Source organism: Pipistrellus kuhlii, unplaced genomic scaffold, assembly GCF_014108245.1.
Source record: "Pipistrellus kuhlii isolate mPipKuh1 unplaced genomic scaffold, mPipKuh1.p scaffold_m20_p_20, whole genome shotgun sequence".
NCBI classification, from domain to species: Eukaryota; Metazoa; Chordata; class Mammalia; order Chiroptera; family Vespertilionidae; genus Pipistrellus; species Pipistrellus kuhlii.
The window spans coordinates 15,864,673-15,879,882 of record NW_023425516.1 but is presented as its reverse complement, the minus strand read 5'-3'; the positions used below and the strand labels follow the sequence as shown (position 1 = coordinate 15,879,882).

At 38.2% G+C, this 15,210-nt stretch overlaps 1 protein-coding gene across 15 annotated transcripts in view; it reads left to right on the top strand.

Moving 5' to 3' along the window:
• ATXN2 (ataxin 2) overlaps window positions 1–15,210 on the top strand; it is a 91,828-nt gene that overhangs the window by 64,551 nt on the left and 12,067 nt on the right. For 13 of the 15 annotated variants that reach the window (XR_004989999.2, XR_004990000.2, XM_036449286.2 and 10 more), the window contains 3 exons: window positions 4,753–4,937; window positions 5,279–5,411; window positions 8,953–9,006. Coding sequence is in view for 13 of the 15 variants with exons in the window: in XM_036449286.2 (XP_036305179.1) it covers window positions 4,753–4,937; window positions 5,279–5,411; window positions 8,953–9,006 (372 nt within the window). In the remaining 2 variants the exon portion in view is untranslated. The remainder of the gene's footprint in view (window positions 1–4,752; window positions 4,938–5,278; window positions 5,412–8,952; window positions 9,007–15,210) is intronic. The other 2 variants (XM_036449283.2, XM_036449287.2) reach the window with 1 other exon arrangement.

The window sequence follows — 15,210 nt, the reverse complement described above, 5'->3', positions numbered from 1 at the left end:
TGGCCTGCAGACTGAAGGGTCCCAGGTTTGATTCCAGTCAGGGGCATGTGCCTTGGTTGTGGGCACGTCCCCAGTGGGGGGGTGTACAGGATGCAGCTGGTCGATGATTCTCTCTCATCGATGTTTCTAGCTCTCAATCCCTCTCTCTTCCTCTCTGTAAAAAATCAATAAAATATATTTAAAATAAAAAAAATAGCCGAGACCGATTTGGCTCAGTGGATAGACTCGTAGGGGTGTCGAACTCAATCAGAGAAGGGGCCAAAATCTAAAATCCAGCCTAAATCGCGGGCCGAATGGTTTACTGAACAGTCATAAACTGTCATTGTGATGGAAGCGCAACGGAGTGCAGTGATGACAGCGCGGTTCGGGCCACATTGCAAGGCCTGGCGGGACGGATTTGGCCCGAGGGCCTTGTGTTTGACACATGTGGGATAGAGCGTTGGCTTGGGGACTGAAGGGTCCCGGGTTCGATTCTGGTCAAGGGCATGTGCCTTGGTTGTGGGCACGTCCCCAGTGGGGGGTGTGCAAGAGGCAGCTGATCGATGACTCTCTCTCATTGACTAACTCTCTCCCTTCCTCTCTGTACAAAATCAATAAAATATATTTTAAAAAATAACAAATAAAAAAATAACTGACTTTCAAAGTTTTCAATGTTAAATTTAAAAAGTGTGTTTGCTAAATTAATTTACCAAGGTTCCAGGCATTTTTATATTATATTAACATATAATTTCCCCCCCAAATCCAGAATTTATTTTAAAGCACAGGGCAGCTCATTTTAGAAACCACCAAAATCCCACTAGAAAGGTGTTTTCTCATTTTAAAAATGAGTGTTTGCCTTGTAGACAGAGGCACAGGGGGTGGAAGAGGGTAAAGGGATAAATGGAGATGGATGGAGACTTGACTTGGGGTGGTGAACACAGAGTACAGTATACAGATGATGTATTATAGGATTTTACCCCCCCCAAATCGATATAACTTTATTAGCCAATGTCACCCCAACAAATTAAATAAAAAATTTAAAGTGTTTTATAATATAGTATTATATTCTTGTGTAGTTAAGAGCCTTCATAGAAGAAAACATTTACCATTAATATTGAAAATTACCTCTTTTTTTGAGGAGGTAATTGAGGGTAATTAATAGCTATAATTTTGTTGAGAAACAGTAGGAAATGGAGTGATTTGTAGAAAAGAGATATATGTATCTCAGGCACTGCAGAGAGCTTCAACAGTAAACCCTGCTGTCCTAAGAAAATAGGGAATGACTAGATACCGGCTTTGTCTATCATTCAGATTCTGCTTTTAAGATTTTGTGCCCTGGCTGGTCTGGCTCAGTGGATAGACTGTGGCCTGTGAACTGAAAGGTCCCGGGTTCGATTCTGGTCAAGGACACATGCCCGGGCTGTTTCACAGTGGGGGGCTTGTAGGAGGCAGCTGCTCCATGATTCTTTCTATTTATGGATGTTTCTCTCTTTCCCTCTTCCTTCCTCTCTGGAATCAATAATATATATAAAGAAAAATTTTGTTATAGTTACGTAACCTGTGCTTTTTTCTTTGCATATTTAGCACAATGCCCAGACATCATGCCATTTCATTCATACTGGTGTCTGGCTACTTAAAGTATGCAAGTTTTTTTTTATATATAGTCAACTAATTAAAGGGTCAGGCAGTGATTCTCTCCTCCCCAGTTGTAAAGTTTTATATTAATTTTTCATCTAATCCATTGATGATTGACACTTAACATCATTTTTTTTAAATTGGGGGTGTGGATCTTAAATTTTCGTGTGCATCAGAATCACTGGAATATTTGTTGAAAACACAAATTATTTGGCCCTACCCTCAGAGTTTCCAGTTTAGTCGGTTTGGGGCATAGCCTGAGAACTTACATTTCTCGTGCAATTTATGAACAATTTTTCAGGTGAGGCTGCTGATCTGGGACTGCTATACTCTGGAAAACCACTCTAATTAGGAGTTTGAAAATAGTGTATTCTTATATTTCTTTTCCATTTATTAGCTAGAATCATTTTGTGAGGAACTCTTCAACAAGGGCCATTTGATTATCCTGAAGAATTTGTACAGAAAAGTTAGGGTAAATGCTTACAATTAAGTGCTTAAAATGGGTCCAAGTGCCAGTTTTCAGTGGTGATTATCCTTTCTGCTCCCATTGATTTTCCTTTGGCAAATGACAATCCATTCACATTGGCTCCCGGGTCCTTTTAGTGCTCATCTTAAAGAGTGTGTGTGTGTGTGTGTGTGTGTGTGTGTGTAAAAATTAATTTCAGAAAGGGAGGGAGAGGGAGATAGAAACAGCAATCATGAGAGAGACTCATTGATCAGCTGTCTCCTGCACACCCCTTACTAGGGATCAAGCCAGAAACCAAGGCATGTGCTTCTTGACTGGAATTGAACCCAGCATCCTTCAGTCCACAGGGTGACGCTCTCTCCAGTGAGCAAAGCAGCGAGAGCTAGTAGTGCTCCTCTTCTTTACAAATAAAGTATCTGAGGCTAATTTTCAAACTCAAACCCTAATCATTCCTGCAAGGAACCCTGATTCATTTTCCTGGGAAATAGTCTGTAAAAACCATTTCCTGGTCATTGGATACACTTAATGCTATTGGGTTATTGCTTCTGAGCCTTTTCAGGGGACTAACCTGGGAAATAACCACTTTTTTTTTCTTTTAAAAAATTCAGAAACCCATATTGATATACCTAATTCAAGTTAACTTTACAAGGTTTTTACTCTCTTTGCTTGCATCTTATTCTCTTACACCAAAAACTGGCAAAAATAGTAACTCTTTTATCTATCTTTCAACAAATGACTGCAAAGCTTAGCTATCTAAAACAACAAACATATTATTTCATAGTTTCTGAGGGTCAGTAATCCAGGAGTGGCATAGCCAGGTGGTTCTGCTTCTCAGTCTCTTGGGAAGCTTCAGACAAGATGTCTGAATGTTTAATTTTTAATTTAAAAAAGGATGGTAAACTTGACTAGCTTTTTAAATTTGTTTTAATATATAAGGGTCATAATAAGTATCAAAAGTAATAGTGATAGTGAATAGGTTAAACTCAGTAAGCTTAATTAGACAAACTTTCACTTGATAAAAATGATACTCGAGCCCTAGCCAGTTTGGCTCAGTGGATAGAGCATTGGCCTGCAGACTGAAGGGTCCCAGGTTCGATTCTGGCCAAGGACACATGCCCGGGTTGTGGGCTTGGTCCCCAGTAGGGAGTGTGCAGGAGGCAGCCAATCAATGATTCTCTTTTATCATTGATGTTTCTCTCTCTCTTCCCCTTCCTCTCTGAAATCAATAAAGAACTACATTTAAAAAAAGATACTTGAGCCGAAACCAGTTTGGCTCAATGGATAGAGCGTCGGCTTGTGGACTGAAAGGTCCCGGGTTCGATTCCGGTCAAGGGCATGTACCTTGGTTGCGGGCATATCCCCAGTAGGGGGTGTGCAAGAGGCAGCTGATCAATGACTCTCTCTCATCGATGTTTCTAACTCTCTATCTCTCTCCCTTCCTCTCTGTACAAAATAAAATATATTTTTTTTAAAAAAGATACTTGATTTTTAGATGGTTTTTCTATACTAAAAGATGCTTTTTTTGAGTACTGGCGGGTGGCTTAGTTGTTTGGAATGTCATCCTATACACCAAAAGGTTGTGGGTTTGATTCCCAGTCAGGCCCATATCTAGATTGTGGGGCAAACACAGGCGGCAGCCTGTCAATGTTTCTCCCTTCCTTTCTCTCTGAAATCAATAAATACATACTCTGAGGAGGATTTTTTTTTTAAAGGATGCTTTTTTGATATGGGACATCTCAGGATTAAATTCAGAAAAATATTGCTGTATTGGTTTTCAAGTTTGCTTTTCTAAGTGGATAAACTGGTTCTAAATTTTAGCAACAGTCATATTTTTAGCAAAAAATTCAAATATTTAAATTAAAAACCAAATTTTATCTCTAAACTAGCAGCTATTTACATAAATAGTTACATTTACATAAAGTTCTGATGAATTTATGAACATACTAAGCTATATTTTTGTTCCTCATACCTATTGTAAGCAGTGGTTCATGATTTCTTCCCTCAAATGGCTTAACATCACAGCATAAACCCGTCATAGAGACAGTCAGTGCTGCCGTAGAACGCAGCTGATGGCATTTGAGCAGAATTCTTAACTGAAAGGCCATAGGCAGATATCTGTCTATGGAATAGTAAAAAGACATAAGTTAATTTTTTAAAAGAGCTATTATTTGGGAACTTGCTACAAGATAGTGTGTGATTCTGGATTTGGGAAAAAGCAGGAAATAGTTGGAGAATTCAGTGGTGGGAAATGAAGGAAGCTGGAGTTGGTCTATTTTGTTTTTTTGGTGTATGTCTGTGAGGGTTTTTGTTTTTATTTTATTAAATCCGTTGCCCTTCTCTAGCAAGTGGCATAATGTGGTGTTATAAAACAGGTTATGAAGGAAATGCTTTATAGTGTGATCCAGTTTGGAGGCTCCTCCTAGGAAGTCTCTCTAAGGAAGCTGCTTTCCAGCTGACACCTGGGAGACAAGTCAGAATGACCACAGCTGGGGGCGGGGGGCGGGGGGCGGGGGGTGTTGGAGGTTGAGGAATAGCACGTCTGATGGGCAGACAAGCAGAGCGGTTGACGTGGGTGTGGGGTGATGAAATGGCATTGGAGAGGCAAACTGGAGGGTGGATCCTGCAGAGCCTGTGGCCCACGATGCTGTTTCTTACACTGGCATCTTCCGCAGTACCAAACCTGCCCCAGCAACGGCAGGACCAGCACCATCAGAGCACCATGATGCACCCCGCCTCCGCGGCAGGCCCGCCCATCGTGGCCACCCCCCCAGCGTATTCCGCACAGTACGTCGCCTACAGTCCTCAGCAGTTTCCAAATCAGCCTCTTGTTCAGCACGTGCCCCATTATCAGTCTCAGGTAAGGCCGATGGCACTCATAATTTTTGTTTCATTTAAATAATTTCTAATTTTAACGTTTAATATGGTAGAGGGGCTTGGGTTTCTCTCTATATCTGGTGCTTTTTGTTATGCTGTGGTTGATAGCTAAGGATGGGGGTGCTTTTTATATTAGATAATTATATATATTAGAAGGTAGTTGGTCATTTAAAATATTTCAAATGAAATAGCCAAGAAGTTTTAGTTTTTCAGAGTTGTTTTTAGAAACCTGGGCACCGTGGGTTAAGACATCCCACTGAAGTCTGCTTGAGTGAGTCTTTTTGGCATTTGAATGTTTGCTCTTTATTTTGTCTTTGAACATAGCATCCTCATGTCTACAGTCCTGTAATACAGGGCAGTGCCAGGATGATGGCGCCAGCAGCACACGCCCAGCCCGGCCTCGTGTCATCCTCGCCTGCTCAGTACGGGGCTCACGAGCAGACACATGCGATGTATGGTAGGAAGCACTTTGTTTGTCTTTCTCAGTGTGTGACTATTCTTAATGTGCTTTAAAGCTTTGAAAAGTTACTCTGTTTAAGAATAACTTGGCCTAAAGACATTGAGGGTAAAGAATCTAAAGAAAAAATGGACACATTTTTATCTCTTACCTGCTGTAAGCCTTGGCTGATTATTTCTGCTTTTGCTCCTGAAATTCCTCTGTCTTTTCTTTTAACTAAATGTAATGATGTATGTAACAGAAGCATCTTTTGTGGAGAAAGGTGTCTGTCTTCTCTTCCTCGACAGCATTATCATCTGATGTGCCTGCACGAGGCACGCGAGGAAGCTTCACCAAAACGAAAGCCCTGGCCAGCACTGCACCTCTTGCTCCGGGGTCACTGGCTTTTCGTACTTTTATTGCTTCTTGTTATAATGCTACTAGGGGCCCAGTACACACAATTTGTGCACTTGGGAGGTTTCCCTCAGTCCAGCCTGACTGCACCCTCTCCTGGTGGTCAGTGCGCATCATGGTGACTGCTCCCTCCGCTGTTCGGTCAATTTGCGTATTAGTCTTATTATATAGGATTGTGTTTCTGCATCATGCTGTATTTTAAGTGGTCGAAATTGTATAATATTAGGTCTGCTTTAGACATTTACACTTCAAGTATAATCAGTTTTAAAAATGGTAAAATGAAATTAAATATATGTAAGAATAATTAATAAGCAAAATTACTATCTTAGTTTTATAGCTAGAGGTTAATTTAGCAGCTGTCTAAAGTTCTAAAATAATATTGTTTTCAATGTTGAGATTTAAAACAGATTTCCACTTTATATCTTGTGTAACATAAAATTAATGGGTTTTCCTGTATGTATGTTTTTAAAATGCACTTTAAGTACCAGCCTTATTAAGAAGTAGGTTTTGTTTTTTGCACTTTTCTGCTGTTTTGGCATTTTAGTTTTTTGGAGTGTGAGGAGAGAGATGTAAGTTTCTGCATACAATTTAAAAGAATGAAATTACAATTGTATGTAACTACATGGACATTTCACTTTTTAAACCTCTTTCAACTTTTTGAATGACTAGGAATGTAAAGGTTTTCGTTTGTTTAACTTTAGATAACAGTTGGTCACATTTCGAGAACAGGGACGGGACCGGGGCAGCAGAGCCTCTGTCCCGGAGGCGCTCCTGCTGCCCAGTTCAGACTTCACGTGGTTAAAGGCACTAAGTTACCAAGTGCAGAGTCTGATTTTACTTTACTACATTATTACTTAACGCTTTCTATTGAGGATTATGTGCTTTAAGTACAAGTGATGTAATTGCTACATTTCCTTCAAGAAGCCCATCCATAATTTAATTGAGAAATAAACTGACAGACCCATTTGACTTATGATTTTGATTATGATCTCCTTTCATTGGCTTGTCTTCTGTTGTCTTGTCCAGGACTGAGTATGTATGGAAAGGCCCCATTGATTCCCACACTGGCTTTTATGCAATTTGTATATATTTCAACTTTTCCAGTTTGTTAAAAGCTTAGGTGAAAAGTTCTTTATGGTTATTTTATGTTTCTGCTGAATACATCAGGATTTAACAAGAGGAAAAAACATTTCTTTCCTTCCATTTTCTCACATCCTCCTCTTGGAATAAGATCTGAAACTTTTGAGCTAAAATTTCCATTGCTTTTAGATAATAGCTATTTGTGCACCCCTGATTTTGAGACTTCGTAGCAATACTGTGATGTTGTGCAGGATCTTTCTCCTCAACGCCAGCATCTGGCTTTGACTTTTGGATGGATATTCATTGGATTGAAAGAATCTCATTGGCTTAAAACAGCCCGTACAATAAATACTGTTATTTGAGGCATCAGTGGTCTTTATGCCTCCCCAGAACATTTTCATTTGAAAAGCACTTGGCCTTGGACCCTGAAGTCCATTCAAGTTGGGTAAATAGGAAGTATTGCAAACAAAACAAATTACTAGACTTAATGTGCTGGTCATTAGAGCCCACTCTTTGGTGCTGGGAGAAAGTTGTTCATCCAGATCTGAAATGCTCTCCTGCATTTTACCCAGGTTGTATTTCTTGATATCTGTTGATGATGGCTGGCTAGGGGCAAAGCTGTGAACTTGGTATGATTGGTTAATGGAGGTTCTCTTAGATACTTCATACTTTAAAATGAACACTAGGGAATTATTTTGTTCTTTGCTGTCATAAACCATAATTTTAATCTGTTAAAACAAGTTTAGTATTCAGTCATTTAGATATTCTAAATCCTAATTATGCCACATACAGACAAATTTTAAGTGTTATTTTAAACTAAGACAAAACTCTTACATGGAAATGTAATTGTGTACTCATCTCCTTTGAATAGTTTATATATTGTATTCTCAAAGGAATCAAATATTTTGAGTATGTATTGGGTTTGTTTTTAAGCAACATCCTATCTAGATTTTTAAAACTTTATGTAAACAAAAGAATATGCATCCAGATGTTAGTGACAATTATGTCACCTTTTGTTATTCATCAACTGGTCGTAGGCAAAGGCTTAGAGAATAGAAAGGACCACTAATGACTAATAATGAGAGACTGGTTGTTGTTTTTAAATTTTTGGTATATTTAATATAAATATACTAACAAATTACTAAATAGTTAAATTATTAGGATATATGTATATGTATACGTGTGTGTGATATATATATATATTCTAAGTAATTGTTGACCTTGTTCTCTTTGTAGCTGTGTTAAAAAGGACTTTAATCACAAACTTCATCTCTTTGATCTTAATCTAACTTTTATCCTTGCCTCTGCCCCCTCCCTCCTAAGTTACTTTTTGTTCCTTAACATTTAGTTTTCTAATTCGTCTCCTTTGTTTTATGGCAGTGTTCTATTTACCTTTCAGAAATAGTTCTGTGACTTTCTCTACAGGAAGAGTTAGATCCAGAATCCCTTTTTTGGTTTTTGGTAATTTAATGCAGATATATTGGAAAATATAGTAGGCAAAAGGTTTAAAATGCATCTTTTGTCCCTCCACCTGACAACACCTGTTAACATTTTGGTGCATATCTTTTCAGCCGTGTTTAAACACACACAAACACACACTTTTATGGAGTCATTGTAACAAGCAAGATATTCATGTTTAATACTACTATTGTTTCTAAAATTTGGATCCAGTATCAGATACCTAATAAACATCTTACTTCTGTTAATAGTGACTTGCAGAATTGTTTGTCTTTTGAATTAAACTTGTGTAATTTTTATTTTGGTACATTTTTTATATCAAGGTTCAGTGGAATGCCATGTTGGTCTGTTTATTAGATAATAATGTTATTCCTTTTATTTAAGCAAGTCAGCCTGCAGAACTTGACAGTACAGAAGAAAAGTGTCTTTTTCTCCAGCCCTCTCTTATTTAATTTTGTAGCAATGTTTAAAGTGCTTGTCATCTCTTGTAAAATAAGAATGAATTATGCATGAATAAAAGAAAAAATTACTAAATATGTCAACCTTTCCAGAAAATTAGGAAAATGTAGACCTCAAAAGCCTAATTTACCTTTCTATTTCCCAAATTCAGCATGTCCCAAATTACCATACAACAAGGAGACAAGCCCTTCTTTCTACTTTGCCAGTGAGTTGGGTTTTTTATACTAATTTTAATTGAACAGTAAAACACTTTTTAAAGAATACATGTTAAGGGACTAGACTTGTTGAACAATATTTTCCTTGTGCCAGACAAAATTATTAAAGATATGTGTATCTGTAAATAATTCAGAGTTTTAAAAAAGAAATATAACCCAGCTCAAGAAAGCTGGGTTAAAAAATTGAGTTGTTTCAGAAATTAATTTTTGCATACCAAGCAAACATGTGACTGTTTTGGAAATGCCTAATATTTTCCTTGTGTGAAAAACCTTTCCTGAATCACTTTTTTTTAACCAAGCCACAAACTTAGTATTAATAACAAGAACAACAACAACGCTAGTTTTTCTAATATTCTGATAAGAAACTTACTCTTACAAGGGTTTTGAGTTGAATAGGATGGAAAAACTAGGGGGAAACCTTTCTGTCTCTTTAATCTTGGCATGCCTGAAGGGTGCAGTATTTGTAGCACACAGACACCTCGGATGTCTTGAGCTTAAGCAGGAAAGCATGACCTAGCAGAGATTATCTTTGGCAACACCAGCTCCTCTCACCTCCAGTGAAAAAGGTAAAGGATTGCTCCTAAAGGGAGAAAGTCTGAACAGAGCTTTCTTTTGGAAATGAACATGAAAGGTGTGTTTTCTCTATTTGTAGGGCAATTTTTCAAATAAAGCTGGTCATGGACTTTTGGTTTTGAATAGAATGGTACTAACTTGTAGAAATTCTTTAAAATTTTATGCCAATAATGTGTCACTTTATGTGAAATGTATATTCTAGGAAACATTAAAATTTTACTTTAGGGACTAAATTTTGAATTATTTTCGAATGACTCAATGTCTGAATCTACTAAATGCCAGATTTTAAAAATAACTTAGAAAACATTTGACTTAAATTTTCATTAATTGTGCCATGACTTGGTATCCAAAAATAAGTGTATAAATATTATTTATGTGGTGCTAGGAAATGTTAACAAATTTAATCCTTTAATAGATGCTCTTTAAAAAGGAGTCTTGCTGTATATGTGTGTGTGTGTGTATATATATATATATATATATATATATATATATATATATACACTATTAAAGGGAAACTGTATGTAATATAGTTATGTAAAAGACAGTGTCAGTAATTTTATTATGTACTCAGTTTGAGGTCTCAAATGTAGTTATCCTCACCATCTTACTGTCTCTGTTAGTTTTGGAGTCCATTTCCTGGTAAGTAGCTAAGAGGTCCTTAATCATCACACCTAAGCATTAACTGCCTCAGCACAGCTTCTCTTAAAAAGGAGTGTCAGTACTTTTTAAAAGAAACTAACAGTGAGGCTGCTATTTGTAATTTAATTTGCTGCCATTTTGTCATGGTTTTGGTCTAGTTGACTTTTACTCCCCTTTTAAAGAGTTTTCAACTTTCCTTCACTTCCTTTTTTTCTAAATTTAACATCAATTTTAAAAGTTGGAAGATTTTGTTTTGCTTTGTTTTGTTTTTAAAGTTTTGCAGTGCTGGGTGATCTCTCATGACTTGTGCATCCAAGGTCAAAATGAAAACACCTACTTGCAAATTAAACACACAGCTTTCTGGACTGAATTGGCTTTAGTAAGATCATGGCTTAGGAAACTATTTTTGGAATGTGGTTAGTGCTAGGAGGATTTGAAAAATCATGTCTTTATAATTTTGAACATTTATATCGAGGAACACAACAAGTAAGAAACTTTTGGACCAGATGAAAATGAACTTTTTTGTTAACCATCTGAAATCTTAAAATTAATGAGTATGCATAATAAAAGCAGTTAAATTATACACTTAGTAACCCTCAGAATTTACTGTCCTTTGCTCTCCACTTCTTTTTCTCAGAGTCTGTTGTATTTTTTTCTTGTTTACTCTATATTGGTTCCCTTTCTCTTGTCTCTTTTCTTTCCAATATTTCCCCCCACAGCCTTTTTTTTTTTTTAATCCTCACCTGGGGGTATGTTTATGTATAATTTTTTTATTGATTTGAGAGAAAGAAACATTGATCAGTTGTCGCCAGTACATGCCCTGACCGGGGATCGAAACCAAAACCAGGGCATACGGCCTGATCTGGGATCCAGGCCACAGCATTTTTGTGGAAGAGATGATGCTCCAACCAATTGAGCCACAAGTCCGGGCCCTCAGGATTTTAATTTCCTTTGTCTACCTTTTTTTGGTCTCATTCTTTTGGCCTTTCAAGGAACCAAACTACAGGTTGTCCCCCAAAAAATGTACTACACACACATTAATAGCTGATAGCTCAGTTTTGGAAATGAAATATATTTTAATAAGCACTGCTTTATAGTTATTCAAAGTGAATCCTTTTTTGGGGGGGGGGCTTACTATATTTTTGTTGTTAATTATATTGAATTAATTAGCTAGCCACTCAGTTTTTGTATTTGAGGAAGAAAAGGAGTTCATGGATAAGGTACTTGTTTTATATCTTTTAAGCAAGAAGGTGACCAAAGGAAAATATTTTTCTTTCTTTCTTTTTTTAAATATTTTTTTATTAAATTATTATTTTTGTACATATGCCAGTGGCCCCCCCCTCCCGTACATACCTTCCCTCACCAGAGTTTTGTGTCCATTGGTTGTACTTCTATGCATGTATACAAGTCCTTCGGTTGATCTTTTATCTCCCGCAGATCTCCCCAACCTCCCCGCTGTAATTTGACAGTCTGCTTGTTGCTTTACTGTCTCTTTATCTTTCTTTTGGTTCTTCAGTTTATAATGTTCTTTATTATCCATAAATGAGTGAGTTCATGTGGTGTTTCTCTTTCATTGACTGGCTTATTTCACTCAGCATGATGTTCTCCAATTCCATCCAGGTTGCTGCAAATGATGAGAATTTCTTCTTTTTTTATGGCAGTGTAGTATTCCATTGTGTAGATGTACCATAGTTTTTGGATCCAATCATCTGCTGACGGGCACCTAGGCTGTTTCCAAATTCTAGCTATTGAAGATTGTGCTGCTATGAACATAGGGGTGCATATATCCTTTCTGATTGGTGTTTCTAGTTTCTTGGGATATATTCCTAGGAGTGGGATTACTGGGTCAAATGGGAGTTCCATTTTCAGTTTTTTGAGGAAACTCCACACTGTTCTCCACAGTGGTTGCACCAGTCTGCATTCCCACCAGCAGAGCACGAGGGTTCCTTTTTCTCCGCAACCTCATTGTCGTTTGTTGATTTGTTGATGTTGGCCGTTCTGACAGGTGTGAGATGGGACCGCATTGTTGTTTTCTCTCTCTTTCTTTCTCTCTTTTTCTCTCTCTTTCTTTCTTTCTTTTTTTTTTTTTTTTTTTTTTTTTAATATATTTTATTGATTTTTCACAGAGAGGAAGGGAGAAGGATAGAGAGCTAGAAACATCGATGAGAGATACATCAACCAGCTGCCTCCTCCACACCCCCCACTGGGGATGTGCCCGCAACTAAGATACATGCCCTTGACCGGAATCGAACCTAGGACCTTTCAGTCCGCAGACCGACGCTCTATCCACTGAGCCAAACCGGTTTCGGCAGGAAAATGTTTCTAATTAAACGTTCTTAAATTTTATTTGCAGCTTCTGAACTATAGATTACATCTACTTGATTTTTCTTGTATACATTGCAACTTACCAGTGTTTAGAGTAGGAAAAGGATGGGATTTTTATTATTATTTTTTTAATTGATTTCAGAGAGGAACAGAGAGAGAGATAGAAACACCAAGGATGAGAGAGAATCATTGATCGGCTGCCTCCTTCACGTTCCACCCAGGATTGAGCCCCTGCCCCGGGCATGTGCCCTGACCAGGAATATGAACTGTGACTTTCTGATTCATAGGTTGATGCTCAACCACTGAGCAACACTGGCCAGGTAGGATGGGTTTTTTTTAAACAAAAATCTCTGGATGCACTCAGATTAGTTGAAGTATAGTAGTATGAAAGCAAATGAGATATAGACTTAATTACTTTTATAGGATTTAAATAATTGGTAAACTATCACAGAGATGCCCTTTAAAAATGTATAGTAAAAAATATTTTATCTTTAATTTTCTTTAAATAATTTCAAGATTTTTAACTTTTTTTCTAATTGATGAATAATTATTAGACTTTATGGCCCATTCTCTTTGTGATGGTCATGCTAGAGTTTTTATTGTTGCTTTTTATTTTTTTAATACTTTGGTTATATGATAATTAAAAGTAAAGTTTAAAACTCTTTAGTACAAAAATTTATTGAACGACTAAAGTTTATAAAAATAGGAACTCTGGGATTCTGTCCTCTGAGTCCTCATAAACAGAATTTAGGATTAAGAGAAAACATTGGAGAAGCTTGGCAGAGGGAGCATGAGTGACAGGCGTCGCTGTCCATTGGCCGTCCTGTGATGGACAGTGCTGTCTAACCAGCCGCTTGCTGCATGTGGCTCTTTAGTAATTTAAAAATAAATTTGAGAGGCAGGTTGGAGGGTGCGGAGAAAAAGGGACAACTGTAATACTTTTCAACAGTAAAGATAAAAATAAAATGACTACATTTGAAAAATAAAATTTTTACAAGAACGACGATTGGAAATTTATGTCGAATCTTTTAGTCCAAGTCAGTGCCTAGATAATTTGAGGGGATCTGACAGCTTACTGAGCGGGCTGGTAAATGAAGAAAGGCCCTGTGATAAGCCTGTAAACTGGAAGAAAGACCACTTTCACAGACTTTTCCGACTATATAAGCAGCACATTATTTTTCCTAGATCCCAGAAAACAGCCACTGTCTCTCTGTAAAGAAAACACTCAGAGAAATGTGATATTCTTTATCAACTATACTTAAATTTTAAAAAATGAAAACCTGTTAAAAAGAGGAACAAAATACACCCAGAGAATGTTACCACAGTTTTCCTTGTTAATATGTTGTGTGTAACTCTTCTAAGTTAGGGAAATTTCCCAATCTACGAACCAGAGAGTTTTCTTCGTTGAATCTACTCCGGGCACACACACGCACGCGCGCACACACGCACCCACACACCCACACCCCCTCCATGGTGTTGGCAGTGGATGCACAGGTGGTCCTAGCGCTGGCTCTTTGCCTGGCCCTTCCCTCTTTGAAAAGACTCACACGCAGTTGGAGAGAGAACAGTTGGACAGGAGTGTTGGTGGCCTTGGCCCTATACGATCAAGCATTCCAGACTTGCTTTGTGTGAATCCTCTGCATTACAGGAACATGGGACTCACCCGGCGGTGTTTATTCTGGCGGCCTCCCGCCTTGCCTGGTAGACTGCCGCAGTTGGGGTGCCTGGTCCCAAAGCAGTGCTTGCGTTATCCCCCGCATGCCTGGTGGTTTGGGCTTGGCTTCTAGGGATCTTAGGAGGAGTTTGAGAAGCTGAGAGCCGCAGGTTGCTGGAATGCTGTCCTCTGTTATTGACACGTCATGGTTTGTGTGTGTCAGTTTGCTGCCGATAGTCATAAAACAATGAACCCATCTTCCTGTGCTTTTGATTCTCAAATTGCTCTTTTAGAAAGATGTGAATAAATGCATCTATACCTAATCTCCCTGTTTTATACCAAGGTATGGTTCATGCTGAGCCTCACAAGGAATTGGCTTTGAGTTCTTATCTTTAATGAAAATGTTTCTACTGAAATTGGCTCATCATGTTTCCTCTGACGTCACTCTCACTAGTGACATTCTTTCGAAAGGCCGGGGTGCTTTGAAGAGACTCCATTTCCTACATAGTTTAGGTAGTTCTGCACTAGATCGCTACAAGGCAAGGCAAGAGACTGCTGAACAGGGAGGGCCCAGGTGGCTTCTGTGAACAGCTGAGAAAATGTGTGGGCATTGGCCCTACAGATGGAGCCTTGTCTTTGCTGCATTCCCTATCCAGCCCCATTCCCGTCTGTGCCCATGGACACTGCGCCAGCTCCAGGGCAGTAGCATGGTGAGGTTAGCCAGATGATGGCCTTGAGCTAGTGTGTGTGTGTGTGAGAGAGAGAGAGAGAGAGAGAGAGAGAGAGGGAGGGAGGGAAGGAGGGAGGGAGGGAGGGAGGTGGGGGGAGATATTGTTTGAATTGTTTCTGCCTTTGTTAAGTTACCTTTTTAGGAAAACCTAGTAATTGTTTTAAGAATAAATTTACACTATATAATGTGTACAGCTGTGTTATGAATAAAATGGTAATCTAATTTTTAAGCAATAACTTCACACTTAATTTTTCATGAAAATTGATGGTTTAA